This window comes from Manacus candei, unplaced genomic scaffold (assembly GCF_025592945.1).
Source record: "Manacus candei isolate 608988 ecotype Guabito, Panama unplaced genomic scaffold, ASM2559294v1 h1tg000005l, whole genome shotgun sequence".
NCBI lineage: Eukaryota > Metazoa > Chordata > Aves > Passeriformes > Pipridae > Manacus > Manacus candei.
The window spans coordinates 857,628-877,606 of record NW_026138053.1 but is presented as its reverse complement, the minus strand read 5'-3'; the positions used below and the strand labels follow the sequence as shown (position 1 = coordinate 877,606).

The 19,979-nt window shown below is 60.5% G+C and overlaps 2 protein-coding genes across 5 annotated transcripts in view; both read right to left on the bottom strand.

The window, feature by feature from the left end:
- IPO13 (importin 13) overlaps positions 1 to 13,481 on the bottom strand; it is a 31,499-nt gene extending 18,018 nt beyond the window's left edge. The window contains exons 1-2 of one of the 2 annotated variants that reach the window (XM_051797112.1): positions 13,261 to 13,481; positions 3,236 to 3,972 (exon numbers count right to left, since the gene is read on the bottom strand). In XM_051797112.1, the coding sequence (XP_051653072.1) occupies positions 3,236 to 3,972; positions 13,261 to 13,332 (809 nt within the window). In that variant the 5' untranslated portion in view covers positions 13,333 to 13,481. The remainder of the gene's footprint in view (positions 1 to 3,235; positions 3,973 to 13,260) is intronic. The other variant, XM_051797122.1, reaches the window with a different exon arrangement.
- A 170-nt stretch (positions 13,482 to 13,651) lies between these two features.
- On the bottom strand, positions 13,652 to 19,979 carry ARTN (artemin). Of its 3 annotated transcripts, none has more exons than XM_051797400.1 (4): positions 19,875 to 19,979; positions 15,805 to 15,875; positions 15,485 to 15,674; positions 13,652 to 15,133 (listed from the first exon to the last, which is right to left on the bottom strand). In XM_051797400.1, exons 2-4 carry the CDS (start codon positions 15,868 to 15,870, stop codon positions 14,697 to 14,699), a joined length of 693 nt encoding a protein of 230 aa, XP_051653360.1. In that variant the 5' UTR covers positions 15,871 to 15,875; positions 19,875 to 19,979; the 3' UTR covers positions 13,652 to 14,696. The 3 variants fall into 3 exon arrangements, with proteins under 3 accessions (XP_051653360.1, XP_051653352.1, XP_051653342.1); XM_051797392.1 differs by lacking the exon at positions 19,875 to 19,979 and adding an exon at positions 18,825 to 19,194; XM_051797382.1 differs by lacking the exon at positions 19,875 to 19,979 and having other exon boundaries at positions 15,805 to 16,165.

Sequence of the window (19,979 nt, the reverse complement as noted above, 5' to 3'; positions counted from 1 at the left end):
TTCCTGAGTTTGTCTGGCCCTTCTCAAAGCCCACTGAACTGCAGCATTTGCAGCTCCCTCCACGGGACCAGCACGTCCTTCTGCTCTTCCCACAACCCAAACCACACCACAGTGTGGGGGACAACCTCCAGATGGGAGATATGGGCAGCTCATATGGGACAATCTTACCCTTCCCAATCCAAAATCTGAACCACATCCTGATAAGACACTAACCCAATCTTATTAAAAACCTGTTTCTAATGAAGCTCTTGGAAAACTCTTCAAGTAAAATTCCTCTTCAGGAATTCAGCACCAGGTGCCAAGCCCAGAAAGGGATGGGCTGAACACCAGGCAATCCTGCCAGCTCCACCACTGCAGCAACACCCTGCTGCTTTCAGAGGGGCAACTCAGTGTCCAACATCCACACCCTGTAACTCCCACCACAGGCATACTCGATGTCTACATGTACCTCTAGGTCCCCACCCCACTCCAACACTACCCTTTGCACTACAGGAGCATGTCCAAGTGCCACACGCCAGCTCTCCCCCTGCAGCACGCGCTGCCAGGCTCTCTGACCCACTTAGCTCAGGGGATAATCCTCAAATGAGACGGAAAATCCAGCCCAAGCCTCTCCTCTGCAAATGAGATGCAACAGTATCTCCATTCCTCCCCTCCTGCCACTCAGGAGCTTCCCACCACCTTTGAGAGCAGAGGTGTGCTCAGAAATGCTCCAGTGCCAGCTCCTGGCCCAGCCTCCCAGGTTTCTTCTCAGGAACACCATATCTTAACAGAGGAGTGGCATCCAGGCTCAAGCAATGCCCAGGATACCCCCTTCTCTGGGCACAGACGGCTCCCACCTGTCTGCCAGGTAAGGAGATCAAACGCTTTGCACCTACGAAACTCTGGTGCATCATCTCTAGTAACACCTCTGAGGCAACTGAGGAAACTACCTGCTGCTGCTTGCAAGTAGGAAAACGGGAGCTGCCAGCACAAGCGACTTACCCAAGAGTGAGGCAGCACCAGGGCCAGGTGGTCCTTGCCCATGAGGTCACACCTGCCCTTCTCCACCTGACACAGATGCTGCAGTGTGAGAGGTACCTTGCAAGGTGGTGCTCCCCTGGGAAGATGACCCATGGGCTACCTAACCCTCAGCATCAGAAGCCAAGTTCATGAGCCACTGACCCTTCTGCTGATGGCAGAAGCACACCTGCATGATCACCTCTGCAGCAACACCAATGAAGACAGCTGGGAGGGAGCAAGGGGGGAAAGACACGGGGTCCAAAACACTCAGGGAATCCATGGGAAAGTGGCAAGCCCCAAGGCTAACCCTCTCATGAAGCAACGCCCTACAAAACTCTGGAGAGGACCATGCCAGCAGCCCAGCGCTAAGGATGCTCCGAGCCTGCAGCCAAGGGCCCTGCAGAAACAAAGGCGAGAGACCTTGGAGGAAGAGAGCAGCTGAAACGCAGCAGGGATCTCCCAGACTGTCAAGATAAGAGAGAAAAAGGTCAGGAGACTCCCTGGGGGCTCTGAGAAGAGCTGGATCCACTTCGGCTGAGCAACAAAGCCAGAGGGGCGGGACAGCCGGTACCAGGGGAAGCGGGAGGAGGAACACAGGATAGAGGACACAAGGGACAAAGGGGAAGACAGAGCCCACCGGGGCTGGGAAGCAGCCAACACCACACGCCGCCTGGCAGGGCGTCCCTGTGACAATGCCACTGCTGTCCCCACACCCCGGGGGCAGGGGCTGCACCCGGCTTACACACTGGGCAGCCTTTCAGGCCAGCTGCCTGCCCTGGCCTGGCCATGCCCGCACGGCTACAGACAGGAGGGTGCTCTGCCATGGCTGATGATGCCTTCAGGAAGAAGGATGGAGAGCAAGTACTGATGATGCTGTAAGGGAGCATCCAGCATGGCAGGACCAAATGCGCCAAAAGCTGCATGGCAGGGTCAGTGCAGGAGCAGAGAGGAAACCCCACAGTCAGTCGCACTTCTCAGCAAAATTCACTTGGAAAGCTCAACAGAAAACTCAGCCTTTTAATGCAATCAAAGAACAGTGCTGTAGGGCCAGGCTCCTGCACACAGGTATGGAATGACACCCAAGGGACTTCTGAGACTCAAGGGAAACGGAAAGGAGGAAGATAGAGTCCAACATTTCAGAACTGCAGGTGACCTTCTCATACCTTTTCATTTTCTGCACCAAACCCACTACAAGGATTTGGGCTGGTCCTCAACCCTTGCTAGACACAAGAAAAAGCAGCTTGTTGTCATCTTCTGAATGCTAGCACGAGGCAAACCCTCCCCACACCCAGCAGCACACTAAAATCCTGACAGGTCCCTTTGTGCACCAGGACTTGCAGCCTACAGATGCAACCCCTACAGATGCAATCGAAAAGGGCAGCCCCTAGAGCTGGGGAACACGCTGGCTGCCCCTGCCCTAAACCAAGAGGAGGGCTCACAGCTGCAGCAGCAGCATCATTCCCACCGCTGCAGAGGGTCAGAGCCTGCGCGATGCGCAGCGATGCACAGGGATGCACAGTGGCAGCAGCTCAGCCCAGCCTTCAAGGAAACCCTCCTCTTCAGGGGAAGGTTGCTAAGCAGCCAGGAAGGGATGAGGCCACAGGAACTGGAGATGTACTCTCCCTTCTGCAGGCATTGGTCCCAAGAGCTGACAGCCGCTCAGAGAACGCAGCCAAGCAGACGAGCTTGGAGCCCCACGGCGCAGCTCCAGCAGGACCTTACCCAGCCCCAGCTCCCAGCTCAGTTGCTCCAGGGGCAGCCATGGCCACAGACAAAGGACAAATCCTCGGCTGGCACAAGCTGTTGGAGCCAGGGGGAGGGAGAAAACCGACAGATCTGGTTTTATTATCTCTGCATTGAATCAGCTCCTTGGCTGGATCAGCAGCACGAGGCAGAGGAGGGTCTCTCAACTCCCCTTGGCAGGAGCCAGGCAGCTGCTCTCTGGTCAGCTGCTGCAGGATCTGACACGAGGGGCCTGAAGTGAGCATCCTCGTCTGCTTGAGAGGCAAGGGTGGACATGGGCTGCAGCTGCTCAAGACTATGAGTTCCTACAAGTCAACCACAGTGCAAAGCCTTCCAGGACCAACCATGAGAAACCAATAGCCTTCAGCTGCTTTTAACATTCTCCCACTTCTAAACCCTGCCATCATTACCTCCAGGGCCCACCTTCCCACCCCGTTCCCCCACTGATGCCCAGGAGCACCAGCCTGCAGCACACAGGAGAGGCTGCCCTTACCTCTGGGCATCGGGCTGGGAAATGGCATTGACCACAGCCTCCACTGCTGTGTCAAAGAGCTCTGGGTCCTGCAGAGAGGTGAAAGCTGCCTGGATGAGGTTCTCGCAGTCCATCAGCGGGATCTCCAGCTGAACCCAGCTGGAGAAGCACTTCAACACCTTCTGCTTGATGAAACCCGGGGAGTCCTGCTGCTGCAGCAGCTGCTCCAGCAAAGGGAAGACGGAGCCGCACTCCTGTGCCAGGACACTCCGTACCTGCCCCTTGCGGTACTGCGGAAGGCGGCTGGTCTGAAACTCCTCGGGCAGCACCGTCAGCAGCTCCAGCAGCGCCAGGCACCGCGCTCGCCCGTCCACATTGGAGTCCTCCGCCTGGAACATGCGCACCATGTCTGCCACGGCGCAGGGCCAGGCGTCCGGCATCATGCTGAGCGCCAGGGAGGCCAGGGCCACGCACAGCCGGGTCAGCACGATCTTGGAGCCGCTGGCGAAGCGGGTGATGTGGGTGAAGAGCTGCGACTTGAGGCTCTCGTACTGGTCAGCAGGGATGTCATTCCAGTAACGCGAGATTTTAATGTGGAGAGCGCTGGCACCAAAGTACTGGATCTCGGGCACCTTGTCCATGTGGAGAAGCAGCCAGCTGAAGTGCCATGCCTGGGGGGACACCTGTGCCTGCATAAGCCATTTCTGAGCCAAGTTCTTGTTCTCGATGTTTGGGTCGTAATACAGCTGATGGAGAGCCTGGAAGAGAGAGGGAAGCACCCTAGAGCAGCCAAGGAGCACCAATGCGGCCTGTTCTGCCTGGGGAAGGCTCACCAGGACGGAGGCCAGTGCTCAGGCTGCCCTGCAAGGCCAGCCCCCCTCCCCACAGCAGCCTGTGTTAGCTGGCCTCCCTCCCCGGACTCTCAGTGAAGCGAGAGTGATCTGGTAGCAGGGAGAGGACTTGCAAAACGTTCTTCCCCTCCCCTCATGCTTCACTCTGGAAATTTCTTTTCCTTAGGCATTTCCCACCTTCACCTTCACTCATGCCAAATCTGCATGCTTCCTTGCTGATGTGCCATCGATGGGGTGGGCACAGGAACCCTCTGCCACACAAGGGCTGTAAGGGACATGGCAGACCAACACTCCTGGCTTCCATCCACACCTGCTCTCTGAAAAGTGCTGTGGATGCACTGGCTCTCAGGGAGCACGCGTGGTCCAAAACTTTCATCTGTGAGCCCAAGGAATGCAAGAGCTGCTGCAGATCTTTGTCTGCCAGGTTGTAAAGATTCCTGGAAACCCACAGTCACTAAACTCAGGGATTAATCCCTCTATGAAGTCCTTTGAAATATCCCCAAACCCATCTAATTACAGCTGAGCCAGGAGGGCCAGCATCTAACCCTGCCTCTGCCACCATCTCTCACGACAGTCCATGGCTGCTCAGACCATCTCTTCATATGGAGAAGGGAAACATCACTTACCTGCTCCCAGAGCTTTGGGAGATCCAGTTACTGCTTTCCAGAGCTCAGATCCACATGAACAGCCTCACACAGGCTGCAAGGCTTTATTGGCAGAGGAATGTTATACAGATCTGAAGCCCAATATTAACTAGTTACTTATCCTGAGTGGGTGCAACTGGTAACTAGCAATGTCCTTGCACATGGAGGGGGAAGAGTAACTACCCCTTGCTTGAACTCCACCTTCCAGCAGCGAGGTTTTCTGCCTGGCACAGCACGTTTTATTTCAAATTGCTGACTGCACACACCAAGAGCAAGGAAAATCCATGGCATCTGTCAGGCAATCAGGCACCCATCCCACCCCACCAGCAAATCAGAGGATGATTCCAGCAGGTGCAGAGGATTTTTCTGTGTCCCCACCCTGGCTCCAGGTCTCAAATATCCTCCTCCTCCCCCCTAAAAAGCTCTACAAAATTCTTGTGTGGCTCTTGTACCCAGGAGAGGATTTAAACCCTATTTTTAAGCATGCAGAGCTGGCAGCTTGGGGAACAGGAACAAGCTTCCCAAGTGCGTGCTTGTGCCTCCCTCCTGCTGCTTCCCAGAGTGAGACCAAAGAGCAGGACAAAATGGCAGGAACCTTACACAGTCGGCATTGCCTGGGCCATAATTTGAAACACCTCTGTTCAAGACTTTGTGACAGAGGAAAATGAGGATAACCTCTTTGTCAGAAAGAAAGAGGTTACGAAGTACGTCGTAGGAGATGGAGCCAGCCAACAGGGGCTGCAGAGGGACAGTGTCTGACCCACTAAGAGATGTATCCTGACACAGAAAAGGTTAACCCTAGATAAGCAAGACACTGGGAGAGGTAAATCTGTCCCAACAGAGCAGCCAAGGGGAGCCCCATGAGCTCTCAGCAGATAGCCAGGCCTCTGCTCTGTTCTCAGCTATCTCAGACTTCTGCACAAAGCATCGCTCAGCTGCTGGGGCAGAGGTAACCACTGTCATCCCCTCCTGGCAAAACAACAATTTACTTCGCTGCAGACCAGTAGCTGCAGATGTGCTAAAAGTTCAACCACTCCTGGGGGCAGGAACTTGGCTCCTACCCCTGTTCTTGTGCTAAGGACTGAGTCATCCTGCAGCAGGGCTGAAGCTGGAGCTCCCAACCATTACTGGCTCAGTCTCTTATTTGCTCCCATCGGAGCTTGATGCTTTTTTTTCCCCCGAAAAAATCTCACTTGTGATTCCAGAATAGTGACAACCCACTCTTTCCCTTCCCCACTTGCTGGGCACCTTCACAAGGTGCAAAGGCCAGCAGCAGTGCCTGCTCCCTAGCCCAGAACCCCTCCCTATCTCTTCCCAGCCTCTCTTTTTATGCCTCCAAGCATTTCCTAATTAATTTATTTCTTCTATTTTGAACAGTGCTAACACTTAAAAAATCGTGGGGAGAAAAAAAATCCCTATGCATCATAGATTACAAGGCATGATGTGTACACGTACCACAGGAGCCCTAACCTCTAAACTGGCACAAGGTTTGCAAAGCACGGACCTCACCATGTATGGAGGATGGATCTGGCCTCCAGCACTGGGTTTCTGACCCACAAGCTCCCCAGCTGCTCACCTCTGCTGGCCACAGAGCTGCTGCAGGCCAGTCTCACGGCAGGGAAGCTGCACAGGCAAAGCGTGGCACTGAGCACACTCCAGGCACACCACAGCAAGTCCCAGAGTGATGTACACGAAGGGCAAGCCTTGCACAGCACCACGGGTGATGGGGACCGTGGCAAGGCAGCAGAGCAGGGCTTGGCACACACACTGGGAAGCGCTGAGGGCTCATCCTCCACCTGGCTGGGGCTGTTGGTGCTGCTGGCTAAGGCCTGATCCTGCCAATGCCTTGAAGTCAGCAGACCCTGATGCAGCTCCAGCACACAAACATCCTGCACACAGCCCCAGCAGAGAATCCAGCACTGGCTATGCTAAAATAAGCAGCTGCTGCATTGTAACAATGGCAAAGAGGGAGCACTGTCATAGCTGCTCCTCTAGACACTCATTCTGAGGAGATGCCACTACCACTGCATTAGAGAACAGTCAGCAATTGAGTTTCAAGACCCCTTCCCAGGCAGGATCAGCTTTCCAGCCACGTGGACAGCTTTCCCACCACCCCAGCACCTTGCCCACACCCCTCATGTTCCACCCTGTGCACAGTGCCCACTGTCACCAGTGAGCTCTCTGGAGAAGCATCCACGCCCAGCAACACCATCCCAGAGGCCCACTCCTCCCACTCCTCCTTTGGGGAGGTTTCCAGCAAAGGCCCCCAAGGACATGTGCTGGAGCCTCCACTGCTCAGCACCTCAAAGAAAGAAGATGAGTGCTGAGATGAAAAAGTCTACCAACTACAAGAAGACATTCAGAAGATGGAAGCAAAGCTGATGCTGAAGGCTCATGATGCAAGCTGCTGGAAGTCAGAAGAATATTCTGGAAAAAAGCAGCTGCTGACTTTCTCAGCTCCCTTCCCCAAGCACCTTGCCTGGGAGGGGACCAGTTGTGGCAGCTCCTGAAAGAAGCATGACTGCTCCTGCCTGCATGCAGGATACCAGGCAGAGAAGGAAAAGCAGCACGTGCTCCAAGGCCACCAACAGCATACCCCATGTGGTGCTCTACACAACATGGGAGAGCCTTCCAGAGGATCTCCAGTGATGGGCAGGAATACTGGGACCATCCTAACCCAGCTCAAAGCAGCAGAAGAAACCCCCGGGAGCAGAGCAGGCTCTCTCCTTGACCTGCCACGCGCATCGGCTGAGTACCACGCTCTACTTAGAGTGTGGGGCAGAGCACTGTGCCCTGCAGAAGGGCACCTGAACATGCTCCTCCCCAGCAAGGAAAGACACTGCCCTCATGCCAGAGGCAGGCACCGGCACCAGCTGCTGTTGAACTTTGACATGACCACACCAGCCAGCACCCTGAGGCCCATCAGGAAGCACTGGAGATGACAAGGGGAACTCATTAGCGCCAAGAAGGAGAAGCACAAGGCATGAAATTGGGCAGTGACATCTAACAGGGAGGCTTTGTGCATTCCAATTTGAACGGGTGGCTGACACCAGACCTGCCTCCTCTGCAATTAGACCTGTAACATGAGAGCTGGTAAACAGCCTGGCTGTCAGCTATGCCCTTTGGCCGGGGAAGGAGCTTTCTCCAACATCAGCTCTGCTTGGCTGAGTATAATTCAAGTTTATTATGATGGCTCTTCCCTGCTCAAAAAAAGCTGTGGCCAAAACCTCAGTGAGGCTTTAGTCACTGGAGAAGCATCAGCCCCTCAAATAAGATGCCTTGGGGCAGGACAGCTTGCCCAGAAGACATGGGTCAGAGGTCCCATGCTAGTTCTTTTGGGAGCTGGAGGGGGAGCAGTCCAAGGAGAGTTACAGCCAAGCAGAGGCACCTGATCTTAGATTTCGCTCAGGCATTGCAAGGGAAAAGAATCTTCTATGAGCCCAGTCCTCACCCCTCAGAGCTTCTGCAGGGAGTCCAGTGCCAGCAGGCTGTGACCCCGACTGCACTGCCTAAATACATTAACATGGGGTGCCCTGCAGAGAGGGTGTTGTGTCCATGCCATTATGGGATGCCAAGAAGAGCCCCAGACACACAACTCTGACCCCACAGAACAGGAGTGTGCTGCCTGCTGTTCTTGGGGGCTCCACGGGGAGACACCCTCCAAGGGCCAGTCTGGTTGAGCACACAGAGGTGACAGCAGGTACAGCCCTGAGGTCTGCATCCCAGATGGGGAAACAGCAAGCTGCAAAACATATTCCTGCTCTGCTCCTTGTCCCATGCCCACAGCCATGGCATGGCAGGGGCAGCAGTGGCAGCCACCAGCCTCCTTCCAGCAGGACTCCCGGATGTCTCTCGCTGCAGTCTCTCGCTGTCCTTTCTAGCTGAGCACGCTCACACCGCCAGTGCTCCAGGCCTGCAACAGCACAGCCATTACCCTGGCTCTGCCAAGCGAAGGGAATATCATCCCTGCCTCCCCCTGCCCGCAGGAGCCAGCCCCCCCCTGGCCCCAGCAGGACAGGCTGAGCAGCCAGCACCCCGGGAAGGCGGCAGCCCGCTGAGGAAAGCAAATGGATGCAAAATAAAGCCGGGTGTGTGCTGCCAGGCGTGTTGCTCCTGTTCGAGGACCCACATTTTGCCACCAGTCCCAAAGGACGGGGATTTTCTCCCCCCTCTTAATAAAAGATGCTGTCACTCTGAAGCCCTTCTTTGGGCCCAGCTTGCCCACACCAAGTCCTTTGCTGTCCAGAAGAGGCTGCAGTCCAGACACAGCTCGGCAGCTTCGACATCCCTCTCACTGCTTCACTGCCATCAGCCCTCTGTAGAGCAGGGATGGGGGCTGTGGGAGACCCATGGAGTCTCAGTGAGGGTGGGCAGGGGTGAGCAGGACCAGAGAGGAACTCTGGGAGCACAGAGCCCAGGATGAGTTGCAACAGCGAGCTGAACACCCCTGTGCACCATCCCATATTTCTACCCCTCATGTCAGTGATGGAGTACACGAGCATTTTAAGAGAGGAATCCCTGCTGGCGCCCAGGCACCAATCACACCCACTCCTGCTCCATCATACATCAGAGCTGAGTGATGGCCCTTGTAGAGCTCAGCCGAGCCCTGGCAAAACAAGGTGCTGCCCTCTCATCCCATCATCACCACACCACAGGAAGCAGCCATGTGTTCAGCCAAGGTTGGCTCTGGCTGCAATCTGCTTCTGCAGGAAGATCTGCTTAAACATGACACAAGGTGACTCCCTTCTTGGTGAAAAGCAGCTTCCCTCGATTTTGCAAGAATCTCCCCTCCTAAGGCCCCCAGCTTACCATCCCCAGCACAGCTGCCACATCTCACATACATGGGCTGCCTCTAAGGAATAAGCGGTCAAGCCGCTGCCAGCAGTGCACCAGACAGGATGGCATTCCCCCACCCTCAAGTATTTGTAATTCTCTTGATCAGGTTTCTGAAGACAGGCAATAACCCAAAGAAAGCAGATGCACTTGGGCTTCTCCTCCCCATCCTCCCGGGTGGAAGGCAGCCCCAGCAGCTGCCACATCCCCGAGGCTCAGCATCTCCGAGGAGCAGTGATCAAAGCCATCCCTCTCCCATCGCAGTAGGCTCCGGATGTCAGCTCCATGACACCCCGCCTACCCATCCTGCCGGAGAGACTCCGTGCATTCATCAGGCATCTCCAGAGAGGCACACGGCAATCTGGAAGGCCCAGAGATGCCAGACCACTAATGTGCTAGGGAAAAGACGTCAGCAAATATTACAAACACCCCAGAGGATGAGAGGCAGGCCGAGGGAGGAAAGACCTGGAAGGAATCAGACAAAAAAAGAGGGCGAAAGCAGGCTCTTGGAAAATTCACAGAGGAATGGCACTGCTTTTTTGCTTAATTCAAAAAGGGGGATATTGCCAAAGCAGATCCAACTGCACCAAGAACAGATGAAGAGGGTCTTGCATTCTTCTTCTGTCCAATATTGCAGTGTTAGGTGCTGCTACCCCAGACCCAAGGGAGACCAAAATTGCAGGGCACAAGCCTTGCTTGTGCACTACTCCTCTGAGATGGACACAGCCAGCAGGGACCAAACATCTGCAATCCATCTTCACCAGAGCAGCATCCATCAGCCCAGCACCAGGCTGTCAGTCACACTGGGGACAGCTCCTGGGCACACAAAGGCACAGGCAGGTCACAGACCAGATTGCACCGTTTAGGCAATGGGAGGCTGAGCATCCTCACAGCCTGAAGCCCTCGGCTTTCCCAGCCTTCCCTTTTCTCCTATCCCTCCAAATGCAGCAGCAGAGCCCCACTCAGCAGCAGGTGCAGGGGCAGCAGAGCCAGCCCAGAGCTGCTGACTCCCAGCAGACCCAGGCAGCATGGCCACACCAGCTTGCTCTGGCTGTGCTGAAGCCAGAGCAGCATCTAGGTCAGGCTCAGAAGAAAACAAAAAGCAGATGAGCAGCCCTCGGCTGGGACTGGGGGACACTGACACAGTAACTGTACCACAATGGCTCAGCCTCAGCACAACCCTGCTCCTTCCCTCTGTCACGGGAGAGCTCCTCATGGAAAAAAAGGAGCAAAAAACATACAGGGAGCAACTTTCAGATGGCTCCTGAAGTGCAGCACCTGAACCTGGTACCTCAGGAACAAAGGCAGCTGCCTGCTTGCTGCCTGCAGGCTTTCAGACCTGTCAGCTGGCCCTGCCTCCAGCACCTGCACCCTCCTGCCTCCCTGAAACCACTGGTCACAGCTGGAGGGATCTAACTGTCTCTCTCTGGCACAGGTTATGCTGGATAAACACAGCAATGATGCTCTTCAGCTACGCAGGCACCAGAGCTCTGCAAAACTGTGGGGGATTTGCCCAGCCCACAGCATAATAAACAACAGCAGGGGTACAAAAGGGTCTTCCAGGGACATGAATCCTCTCCACAAAAACCATCAGAAGAGTGTGACAGGCACAGTCTCACCAGAGGCTGCCCTGGCTACAACTGCTACACATGATGACTTCCACTGCAGGTGTCCTGGAAAAGGCTTTGACCCTCTGATTTAAGAGATAACGAGCTCCTCATGCTGTTCCTAACACCAGCACTTAGCACTAACTGACTCAGAGTGGAGTCAAACCCTGACTTTAATCACTATTCAGTATTATTAATAGCACTATGCACAAACCCTGGCAGGTGGAAGAGCCCAGGCCAGTAGAAGCGTCATTCATCTGCCAGCATCACCTCTGACAAAGCAGCTCTACCCACCTGCCTCCCACCAACCCTGCCCCCAGTAAAGCCCATCTTTCCTTTGCTTTGTACCAGAAACATCCCACAGCCCTCCCTGGAAAAGACTGACACAGGAGGGCTCTGAGCTCTGAACCTCTGAGTTTTTTCTGATCCCACCCCCCATTTCTTCCCCTGCTGCCCCCTGCCAGCAGCTCAGAGCCCCACCGAGGTCCACAGCTGCACCTTCAGAGGACACCACTGAGACGGCAAAGCCTGCGGGTACCCAGAGAGGCCAAGCAGGCTGGGGGGGAGGGGAGATGAAGCATCCTAGAGGGCATCTCTGCCTCCTCCCAGGCCGCAGGAGACTAAATCCTGAGCAGCTTGGCAAGGACAAGCTGCGTCTCAGCACAACCCCACCCTGCCCAGCCAGCACCGGGTGCCCCCCACCCTGGCACTGCCCACCCTTCCCGGGCAAGTGTGCACTTCATTGTTGGTGCAAACAAAGGAGCGGTTTGTGTCTCACAAGGAGAAAGGAAGTCAGAGGCAAAATCATCCAGCAGCCCTGGATATATGCAGAATAAGCTGCAGAAGGTTGCATGAATATACCATTTTCCAGACATCAGTTAATCCCCCTGGACGTGCTCTGTCTCCATCTCCCTGGAAGAGGTGAGCTGTGTCTCACCTGAAGCCACAAAGGCAACCAGTGCCCAGTTACAAACCTGACATCCCTGACCCAACACGTCCAGCCAGGCCAGGCAACCTACTGGGGAGGGACACATGTGAAATGTGCATGGAGACATGGTATAGTGGTGGGCTTGGCAGGGCTGCATTAATGGTTGGACATGATGATCTGAAAGGTCCTTTCCAACCTAAACGATTCCGTGATTCTATGTGCCCACCAGCTCACCTGTAAGCATTGCTTTGGCAAGGATCTCAGTCTATTCTTATAGAGGAAAAACGAGGACACTGGGATTCCCACCAGCTGTCTGAGGACAGAGCTACGGATGTCTGTCAGATGTCTGGCTACAGGGTAAGTGGAAGGGTGATGTACTCTCTTGTTGTTTGCCCTTCAGGGATGCATCCTCTGCTGCCCTGCCCCCATCACCTCCAAGGTGGCCAAGGGAATGTTTTTGCTCAGCTGCCTTCCCGGGTGCTCACTGGGGTGCCCTGCTTGGTCTCTGTGATGAACTCCAGGTCACAGGGCAGCTGCTCAGGGCTTACCCCAACAGCAGTGTGATGCCAGCAGGCTTTGGTTTGCCGTGGCTATCCCCTGGATCCCAGATTTCAGCAATCGCAGCCTCACTCCTGTTGCCCTGCAACTGCTTTGGAGGACCCTGAGCATCAGGGGCTGGATTGCAGGGTTAGAAAGACATTATGGGGCCATCCGCCCCCCGAAGGCTCTTCCCAACCGTAATACTCAACAATTCCCAGCACATGGCAATAGTCCCTTCCCTGCCTGATGGAGACAGTGATAATGGGCTTCACATCGATGCGGCTGGCTCAGTAGCCACGACCAGACCCGTGGGCTCTCCCTGCCCGGCGCTGCAGCTGGCGACCTAGAGGACGCGGGTCGGAGACACACACAACCCCTCCTTTCTGCTTTCGTTCCTGCCACATCGTTTTCCCTCCCCGGGCTGCCCCGGCGGCTCTCCCTCCCGCCCCACGCCCCGGGGGCTGTGGGCAGGGACAGGGACAGGGACAGGGGCTGCCGCCCGCCGCCCTCCCCGGGCCCGGCACAGCCGAGCAGGTGCCCCCCCCGCTCCCCGAGCCGCATCCCCCGCACCACCGCGGCAGCACCATCTCCCCGCCGCCGCGCCCCCTGCCCCGCCACGGCCGGGCCGGCGGGGTTCGCTCACCTTCTCCACGTTCTCCACGGTGAAGTCGAGGCCCTGCGGCGGCGGCGGCGGCGCCTCCGCCCTCCGCTCCATGGCTGCGGCGGCGCTCAGGAGGCGGCGGCGGGCGGGCGACAGCGGCGGCGCACGGGCAGCCGCATCGCGGCGGGACCCGCCTCCCCGCCCCGCCGGGGGCGGTGGCACCGGGGCGGCGCGGGGCGGCTCAGTCGGGCCGGCAGGCGCCCGCGGGACTCCCCGAGCGGCCCCGCCGCCCGCTCCGCTCCTCTCCGGCCCCGCCTCGCCTCTCCCCGCGGCCCCGCAGGCGCGGCCGGGCAGCCCAGGACCTGCCGCAGCGCCGCGCCGCACGCCGGGAGCGGTAGTCCCGGCAGTCCCGGCAGTCCCGGCAGTCCCGGCCCACGCGCGTCCCCTGCCGGGCACCGCGGCTGGGCGGGCGCCGGGGCCGCTCCCACGCGCGGGGCGGGCGGGGCCGGCGGGAGCCCCGATCCCCACCCTCCCGCTGCCGGCTCTGGGGCACCCCCCGCCCCCGTCCCCACCACGGGCACACGCAGGGGTCGGACGCGCAGCCCATCGCTTTATTGCTACAGGAAAAGGCGACTGTACAAAAATAGAGTTTATCCCTCAAATTTTACAAATAATAGAAAAGGGGGGGGCGGGGGGCACGGGGCACTGCCCAGGGCTTCACTGCAGCGCTGGGGTTAATTTACACCCGGCCCCCGGGGGCCCAAAGTCATAAATAGGAGCTGCCGCTCGAGAACAATAAATAAATAATTTAGAGTAATAAATAGTTTAGTGCCGCAGCACCACGGGGCAGCGGGGGGGACCCTGCCACCCCCCTGGGAGCCAGGCAGGGATGGGGGTCCCAGTGGGTGCCCGTGACCCACCACCCTGCAGAACACCAGGGGTTGCTGCTGGTCTGGGTGCAGGTCCCCCACCCCGCAATGGCGCAAGTTGGCCTGGCTGCACCCCCGTCCTCAGGCATAACCCTTCCCTGCAGGGCAGCTCTGGCCACCACTGATCCCAGGGTGCCTGAGGGGACAGGGAGGTTTTGCCCACTCTGAAACTTGGGGTGACGCTTGACCCCAGCTCCCCTAAAGCAGGGGCAGAGGAGTGCTGGTGGTGGACACTGGGCTGACAGATCAGCCAGTGAGTGGTGGGGATGGTCCATACTCCCCTCAGCCCCTCTCTCAGGGCTGAGCCACAGTGCATCCAGGCAGGACCCCATGTAGCCGTCGGCACCAGCTGCTTGGCACTGAGCAGGAGGGGGCTTGGCTGCCCACACCCCAGTCATGACTCCATCTCACCTCAGTTCTTTGTGGCCACATAAAAACGGAGGCACCAGCCTCTGCCAGACCCTTCCTCTGAGCACCGGTGCCACTGCATGTGGCAAGCCGGAGTCTGCCAGCATGTGTCGAGCTGAGGCCAAGCCAGTGGCCCCCTCCTCAGCCAATACAGCTGCACTCGGCTGCTGAGAGCTTCTCCACTGTCTGCCATGTGTTCTCCACATCCATGAAGGAGACAGCCTCATAGCGGGTGGGTCGGCAGCAGGGGTGGCTGAGGATCCGCTCCTGTGGCCCCGGGGTGATGAGCTGCTGCCGCAGCAGGCTGCCCAGTGTCAGGTCATAGTTGCTGCGTGCCCGATGGCAGGACCCACTGCAGTACTTGAAGAGCACGATCTCGTCCGAGTTGAAGCCCAGGCCCAGGTCGCGCACCTTCACCATCAGGTTGCGGATGTGGCAGTTGCGCCCGCGGGTGCCCCGTGAGGGTGTCCGCGCCCTCTTCTTGGCTTTGCCAGCGCCCGGCGGTGAGCGCTCAGCGCGCAGCAGCAGGTCCTCCGCCAACTCTGCGGCGCCTGGACCACCCGTCGTCGCATTTTCCCCTGTACACGGAGAAGACAGCACCATCAGTACCCATCCCACACCCATTGCCCTCCTGGGCCCGCTGAGCCTGCCTGCCCCCACTGTGACCTACGGACCCCTCCTGACCACCCACCATGACACTGGCTGGGTGCCCAAGAGGCAATGGGGTGAGTCGGTGCCCAGGCAAGGATTTTCTCGTCTCTAGGGCTCTGCTGCCATCCCCAGCACACAGCACAGAGCCCCCTTCAGCCCACCCCGAAGTGCAGCCCCAGCCCCACAAGGCTGGGGATCCCCACAGCAGCTCCCAACCTGGCCGTGCCCCATGTGCAGGGCTACCGTGCTCAGGCTGTGGGTCCTGTCCCAACACGCACCATACAGCTGGCTCCAGGCAGCGGCGAGTGGCACCTCCACACCATCCTCCACAGATGGGCTGGCAGTGGCCATGCCCTGTGGTGTAGGGGCTGCGTCCAGCGTCTCGTTGCAGTGTGGTGTTCGCAAGGTGCCCGTGGCCAGCCCAGCCAGCAGCGATAGGATGGCGAGGAGCCCCCACAGTGTCCCCTCCTGCAACAAAGCACAGCACAGCTGGGTGAGCCTCAACCACAGTCCCAGGGACGAGGCTCCATGAGCTGGGGATGGGTGGGGATGGGGAAGTGTGGTCCTGACCATCACAGCCAGACAGACCTGGACTCACCTTGGGCTGCAGGTGCGTGGCAGGTCCTGCAGGTCTTGGCTCTGGTGGCCCCTGTTGCTGGTCCATGCTCGCTGCAAGTGCAGAGGTTGGAGTCAGTGCCCACACAGCAGAGATAGGGTGGATATCGACCTGGCTGGCTGGGAGTTGGCACATGCTTCTCCTGCCTTCTTCAACCATGCAATCCCCTCCATCACCCCCAGAACCCCAAAAAACCTCCTGCACCCCATGCATGATGCACCCTCACCCCTCTCCTCTCCTGGCACAGCCAGGCACCCTCACCACACTGCACACCCCTTCCAAGAGATTGGGCAGCTGGGGCGCCCCAGCCTTTGTCCAGCACCTCTCCTCAGGGGGAATGCAGCCACCTCCCTGTGCAAGCGGCCTGGGATGCCAGGCTGGGCTGTGAGGCAGTGGCTGGGGCTGGGAGTGCTGCCGGGGGGGGCCCTTTCCCATGGCCCTTCCCTGGGAATGTTTTTCTTGCTTGCAGTGGGAGCCTGACCTTAGAAACTCCAAATCCATTAGCACAGGGTCCTCGGGTGCAGCCACCCCTCGGCCCTGCGCTGGCTCCCCAGCCTGTTGCCTGCACCGAACTGGGGCATACAAGCCCAGAGCAGCCTGGGTGAGTGGGGTCTCGAGGGGCAGGACAGGCGGGCAGGTCCCATGGGTACATGGCGGGGTGTGGATCACCATGTCGGGCTCACTGTAGTCATTCTCCCCAACACCACTGCTCGGCGTCCACTGCTCTGACACACAGAGGGGAACTGGATCCCTGCCATGCATCATCCCAGCAAAGCAGCAAGCACAGTCTCAGGGGAGTGATGTCCCCCAGGAGGTGCTGGGGTAAGGCCCTGTCTGCAGCCACATGTTCGCCTCCTTTCCCAGCGCCCTCCTGCGGTGCGGGGATGCTCCTGTGTCCCAATGTCCAAAGCCAGGATACTCTAGATGTGGATCCCAAATGGGCTTGTACCCTTCTTGGCCCATCTGCTGCATTCCCTGTCTCTTGGGATGGGACTGTCCTCTTGGAGACTAGTGACATTCTGCACTAGGGAGTTCCCCTATCCACTCTGTGACTTTGTCCTAGCATGTCCCAGTTGCTGCCATAGCAAAGCTGGGATGGGACATGCCTAGGAGAGCACTCCTGATGAAAAAAAGTGAAAGGACGTGGCTGGGCACCGCTGGGACAAGAAGAAAAAACGATTTCCTCCAGTCCTTTCAGCATCTCAGGGGATGGTGCCCAAGTCCCGATTGTTGCATCTGATGCCACCCTGCACTGGCCACACTGTGGCAAGGGGCTGTGGTGGGCTCTGACAGACCCACGCGCCTCCTCCGGGGCCCCTGCACCAGGCGAGATGCTCCCCCCGTGCCGGCAGCGCTCGCACCGGCCCCCCCGGCCGCGCCAGCCGCCACAGCCTGGCCAAGCACAGCCCACGCTGCACGTCGCTCCCGTGGCGGCCCGTGGCCCCACGCCAGCCGCTGCTGCCAGGTCATGGTTTTCCCAGGCTGGCACCCCTGAAGGGGCCAGGCTAGGGTCCCCGCGCCCTGCTAGGAGGGGACGGACTCCTCCCGGTCCCCGCTCCCGGGAGCCCCGCCGCGGCCCCTCGGCTTAAGCATCCCGGCGGGACGGGACGGGACGGGACGGGACGGGACGGAAAGGGACGGAGCAGCCGGTGCAGTTCAGGCTTCTCCCGTCCGGAGGCAGCACAGCCACGGGCTCTGCGGCGGGAGCGCTGCCGGCGGGGCGCCGGACGAGGGCAGCCTCCCTTCGCCACCGGGAGCCTCGGGGCCGGAGCGACGGCCGTGCTCCACCAGTGCCCCCGCAGGCACGGGGCCCCGTCCCCGGGGGCAGATCCCTGAACGCGCAGGACCGAAGCCCACGCTGGTCCCGCAGCCCCTCTCGGCACCTGCTTTTCCCCCAGCGCGGGCGGGGCTGAGACAAGCTCCTGGGCACCACACGGCAGTGCGAGACCTGCACACTCCGCGTCAGACCCCCACGTCCCGTAGGGGGGGAACCTGGTTGGGGTCTGCCCCTGCCACGGCTGCCAGAGTCCAGCCGGACTATTCACGGGCACAGGAAGCTTTTCTTCCAGGGTCGGAACCGGGCCCATCCAAGTGAGGAAGGACCTGCTTGGCCCCCCACATCCGTGTCCCCCGTCCGGGGTTAAGCAGCAGCGTGCTGGGGCAATCCCTGCGTGGGTCACCGCACACCCACCCACGCAGAGCGCGGCGAGAGCCGCGCTGACCGCACCGTGCACGGGGGCTGGGAGCGGCTGCCCCGAGGCTGCACCAGGACCCCGGGGAAAGCAGCAGACATTTGCGAAGTCCATTCACGCGGAGCCAGCGGGTGCCCCAGCCCCAGAGTGAGGGTCTTAGCTCACGGAGTGGCCATGCCTGCCCTGCAGCCCCGGGTCCCGCCTAGAAGTGCGGGGCGGGTGGCCGGAGACCCCCGCGGGCACCTGCGGGAACCGGCGGAGGCCCGTCATCCCTCCGCGCTGTCCCTGGCAGAAGTGACGGGGGGTCAGAAATCAACCCCACATGTGATGCGGAGCGGGTACCCGCCCCGCAAAGCCTTGGGAGGCCCGGGGACGAACACGTGGGGTACACGGATGAGACCAAACTCGGCCCCTGCCGGAGGTAGCACAGGCGGGGGGCGCTGGGCAGTCCCTCCCCGTGGCTCTCGCCGGGCCACCGCCCGGGCAGCCGGGGCGCGGACCTGTCCGACGTGCCCAACGGGCCGGGCAGGAGCCCAGGGAAGAGGCGAAGGAGTCCGCCCCCGTGCCCCTCGGGCGCCCGCAGCGGGGTCCCGCCTCTCCCTGCCCAGGCAGGGAACCCCATCCCCGCCGCGGCCCTCAGCGCTTCCCGCCGCCGGGCCGGGCTCGGCACCCCGGCTATTGCCGAAGGGTGGGCGGCGAAGCGGGTTCCCCCCGTCCCCCCCGCAGTCCCGGTACGAGCCACCACCGAGGTCCGGGGCCGCCGGCAGGCTGGGGCGGGCGCTGTCGCCCGCCGGCCCGGCCCGCACTCACCGTGCCCGCGGCGGGGACCAACCCCCGGGCCGCCGCTGCCCCGCATCGCCTCCGCTCCCCGCCGCCCCCCGCCGCCCGCCGCCGCCGCGCCGGGGCGGGGCGCTGGCGGGGGCCGGCGCTGCCCCGCCGGCACCGATTCCCGCCGCTGCTCCCGGTGCCGCTCCCGCTGTGCCTTGGGATACAGGTCCCGGTCCCGCTGCGCGTCGCGGTGCGGTGCCGGCGGCGGCGGGCGGACGCACAGTGCGGGGCAGCGACGGCTCCATCCTGCTGCCGTCGCCGCTACCGGTGTCAAATTCCAGCCGCCGTCACCTGACCGGCGGGGCGGGCACCGGCACCGATACCGGGACCCCGATTAGCACTGGCACCAGAATACCAGCCGCCATCCCGACCCGCACCGCAGCGGCACCGGGACTCCGACCCGCACAGGCGCCGGGACCGCCCCGGGAGCAGGACGGCACCGGGATCCCGCCAACAGCAGGAGCCGCAGCCCGACCCGCTTCAGCACCGGCTCCCGCTGGGACCCGCACCGCCGCCGAGCTCCCGCGGAAACTCACACCCCGCCGGGAACGTCACCGGGACCCCCGGCGGCACCCGACCCCCGCTACCGCCACCTGCACGCCGGCCGACCCCCGGGCAGGCGGACGGGCAGGTGGACCCGCAGACCGGCCGGCCGACCGCCCCGTGAGCGGGGCTCCCTGCCCCGACAGCCCCGTCCAGCGCGGGCAGGACGGACACACGAACACCCCCGGGGAAGCGTTCAACCCTTCTCGGAGCGCTCCGGGGTCAGAGCCCCACGGGGCCCCACGCCCGCCGTCGGAGGGCAGAGCCGCACACGTGGGGACCCGGCGGGGATGGGTTGGCGGGCAGGGTCGGGGCCATTCCGGCCGCGGCGGGACCGGCCGGCGTCCCACGCACCCCGAGCCGCCGCGGGCCACCCGTGTGCCTGGCGCTCGCGTCCGGCCGCGCCGGAGGAGGAGTCCGGCCTCCTGCCCGCCCGCGCCCTGCGCCCCGGTCCTCCCCGGCGGGGCCGCCCGCCGCCGGGCTCCTTACCTCTGCCGTCGCCCTGCCTCCCTCCGCCGGGGCCGCCGCTGGCCCCGGGGACATGGGGGCCGGCTGGCGAGTCGAGCCGAGCCCGTGCAAGTCCTTACGTCACCG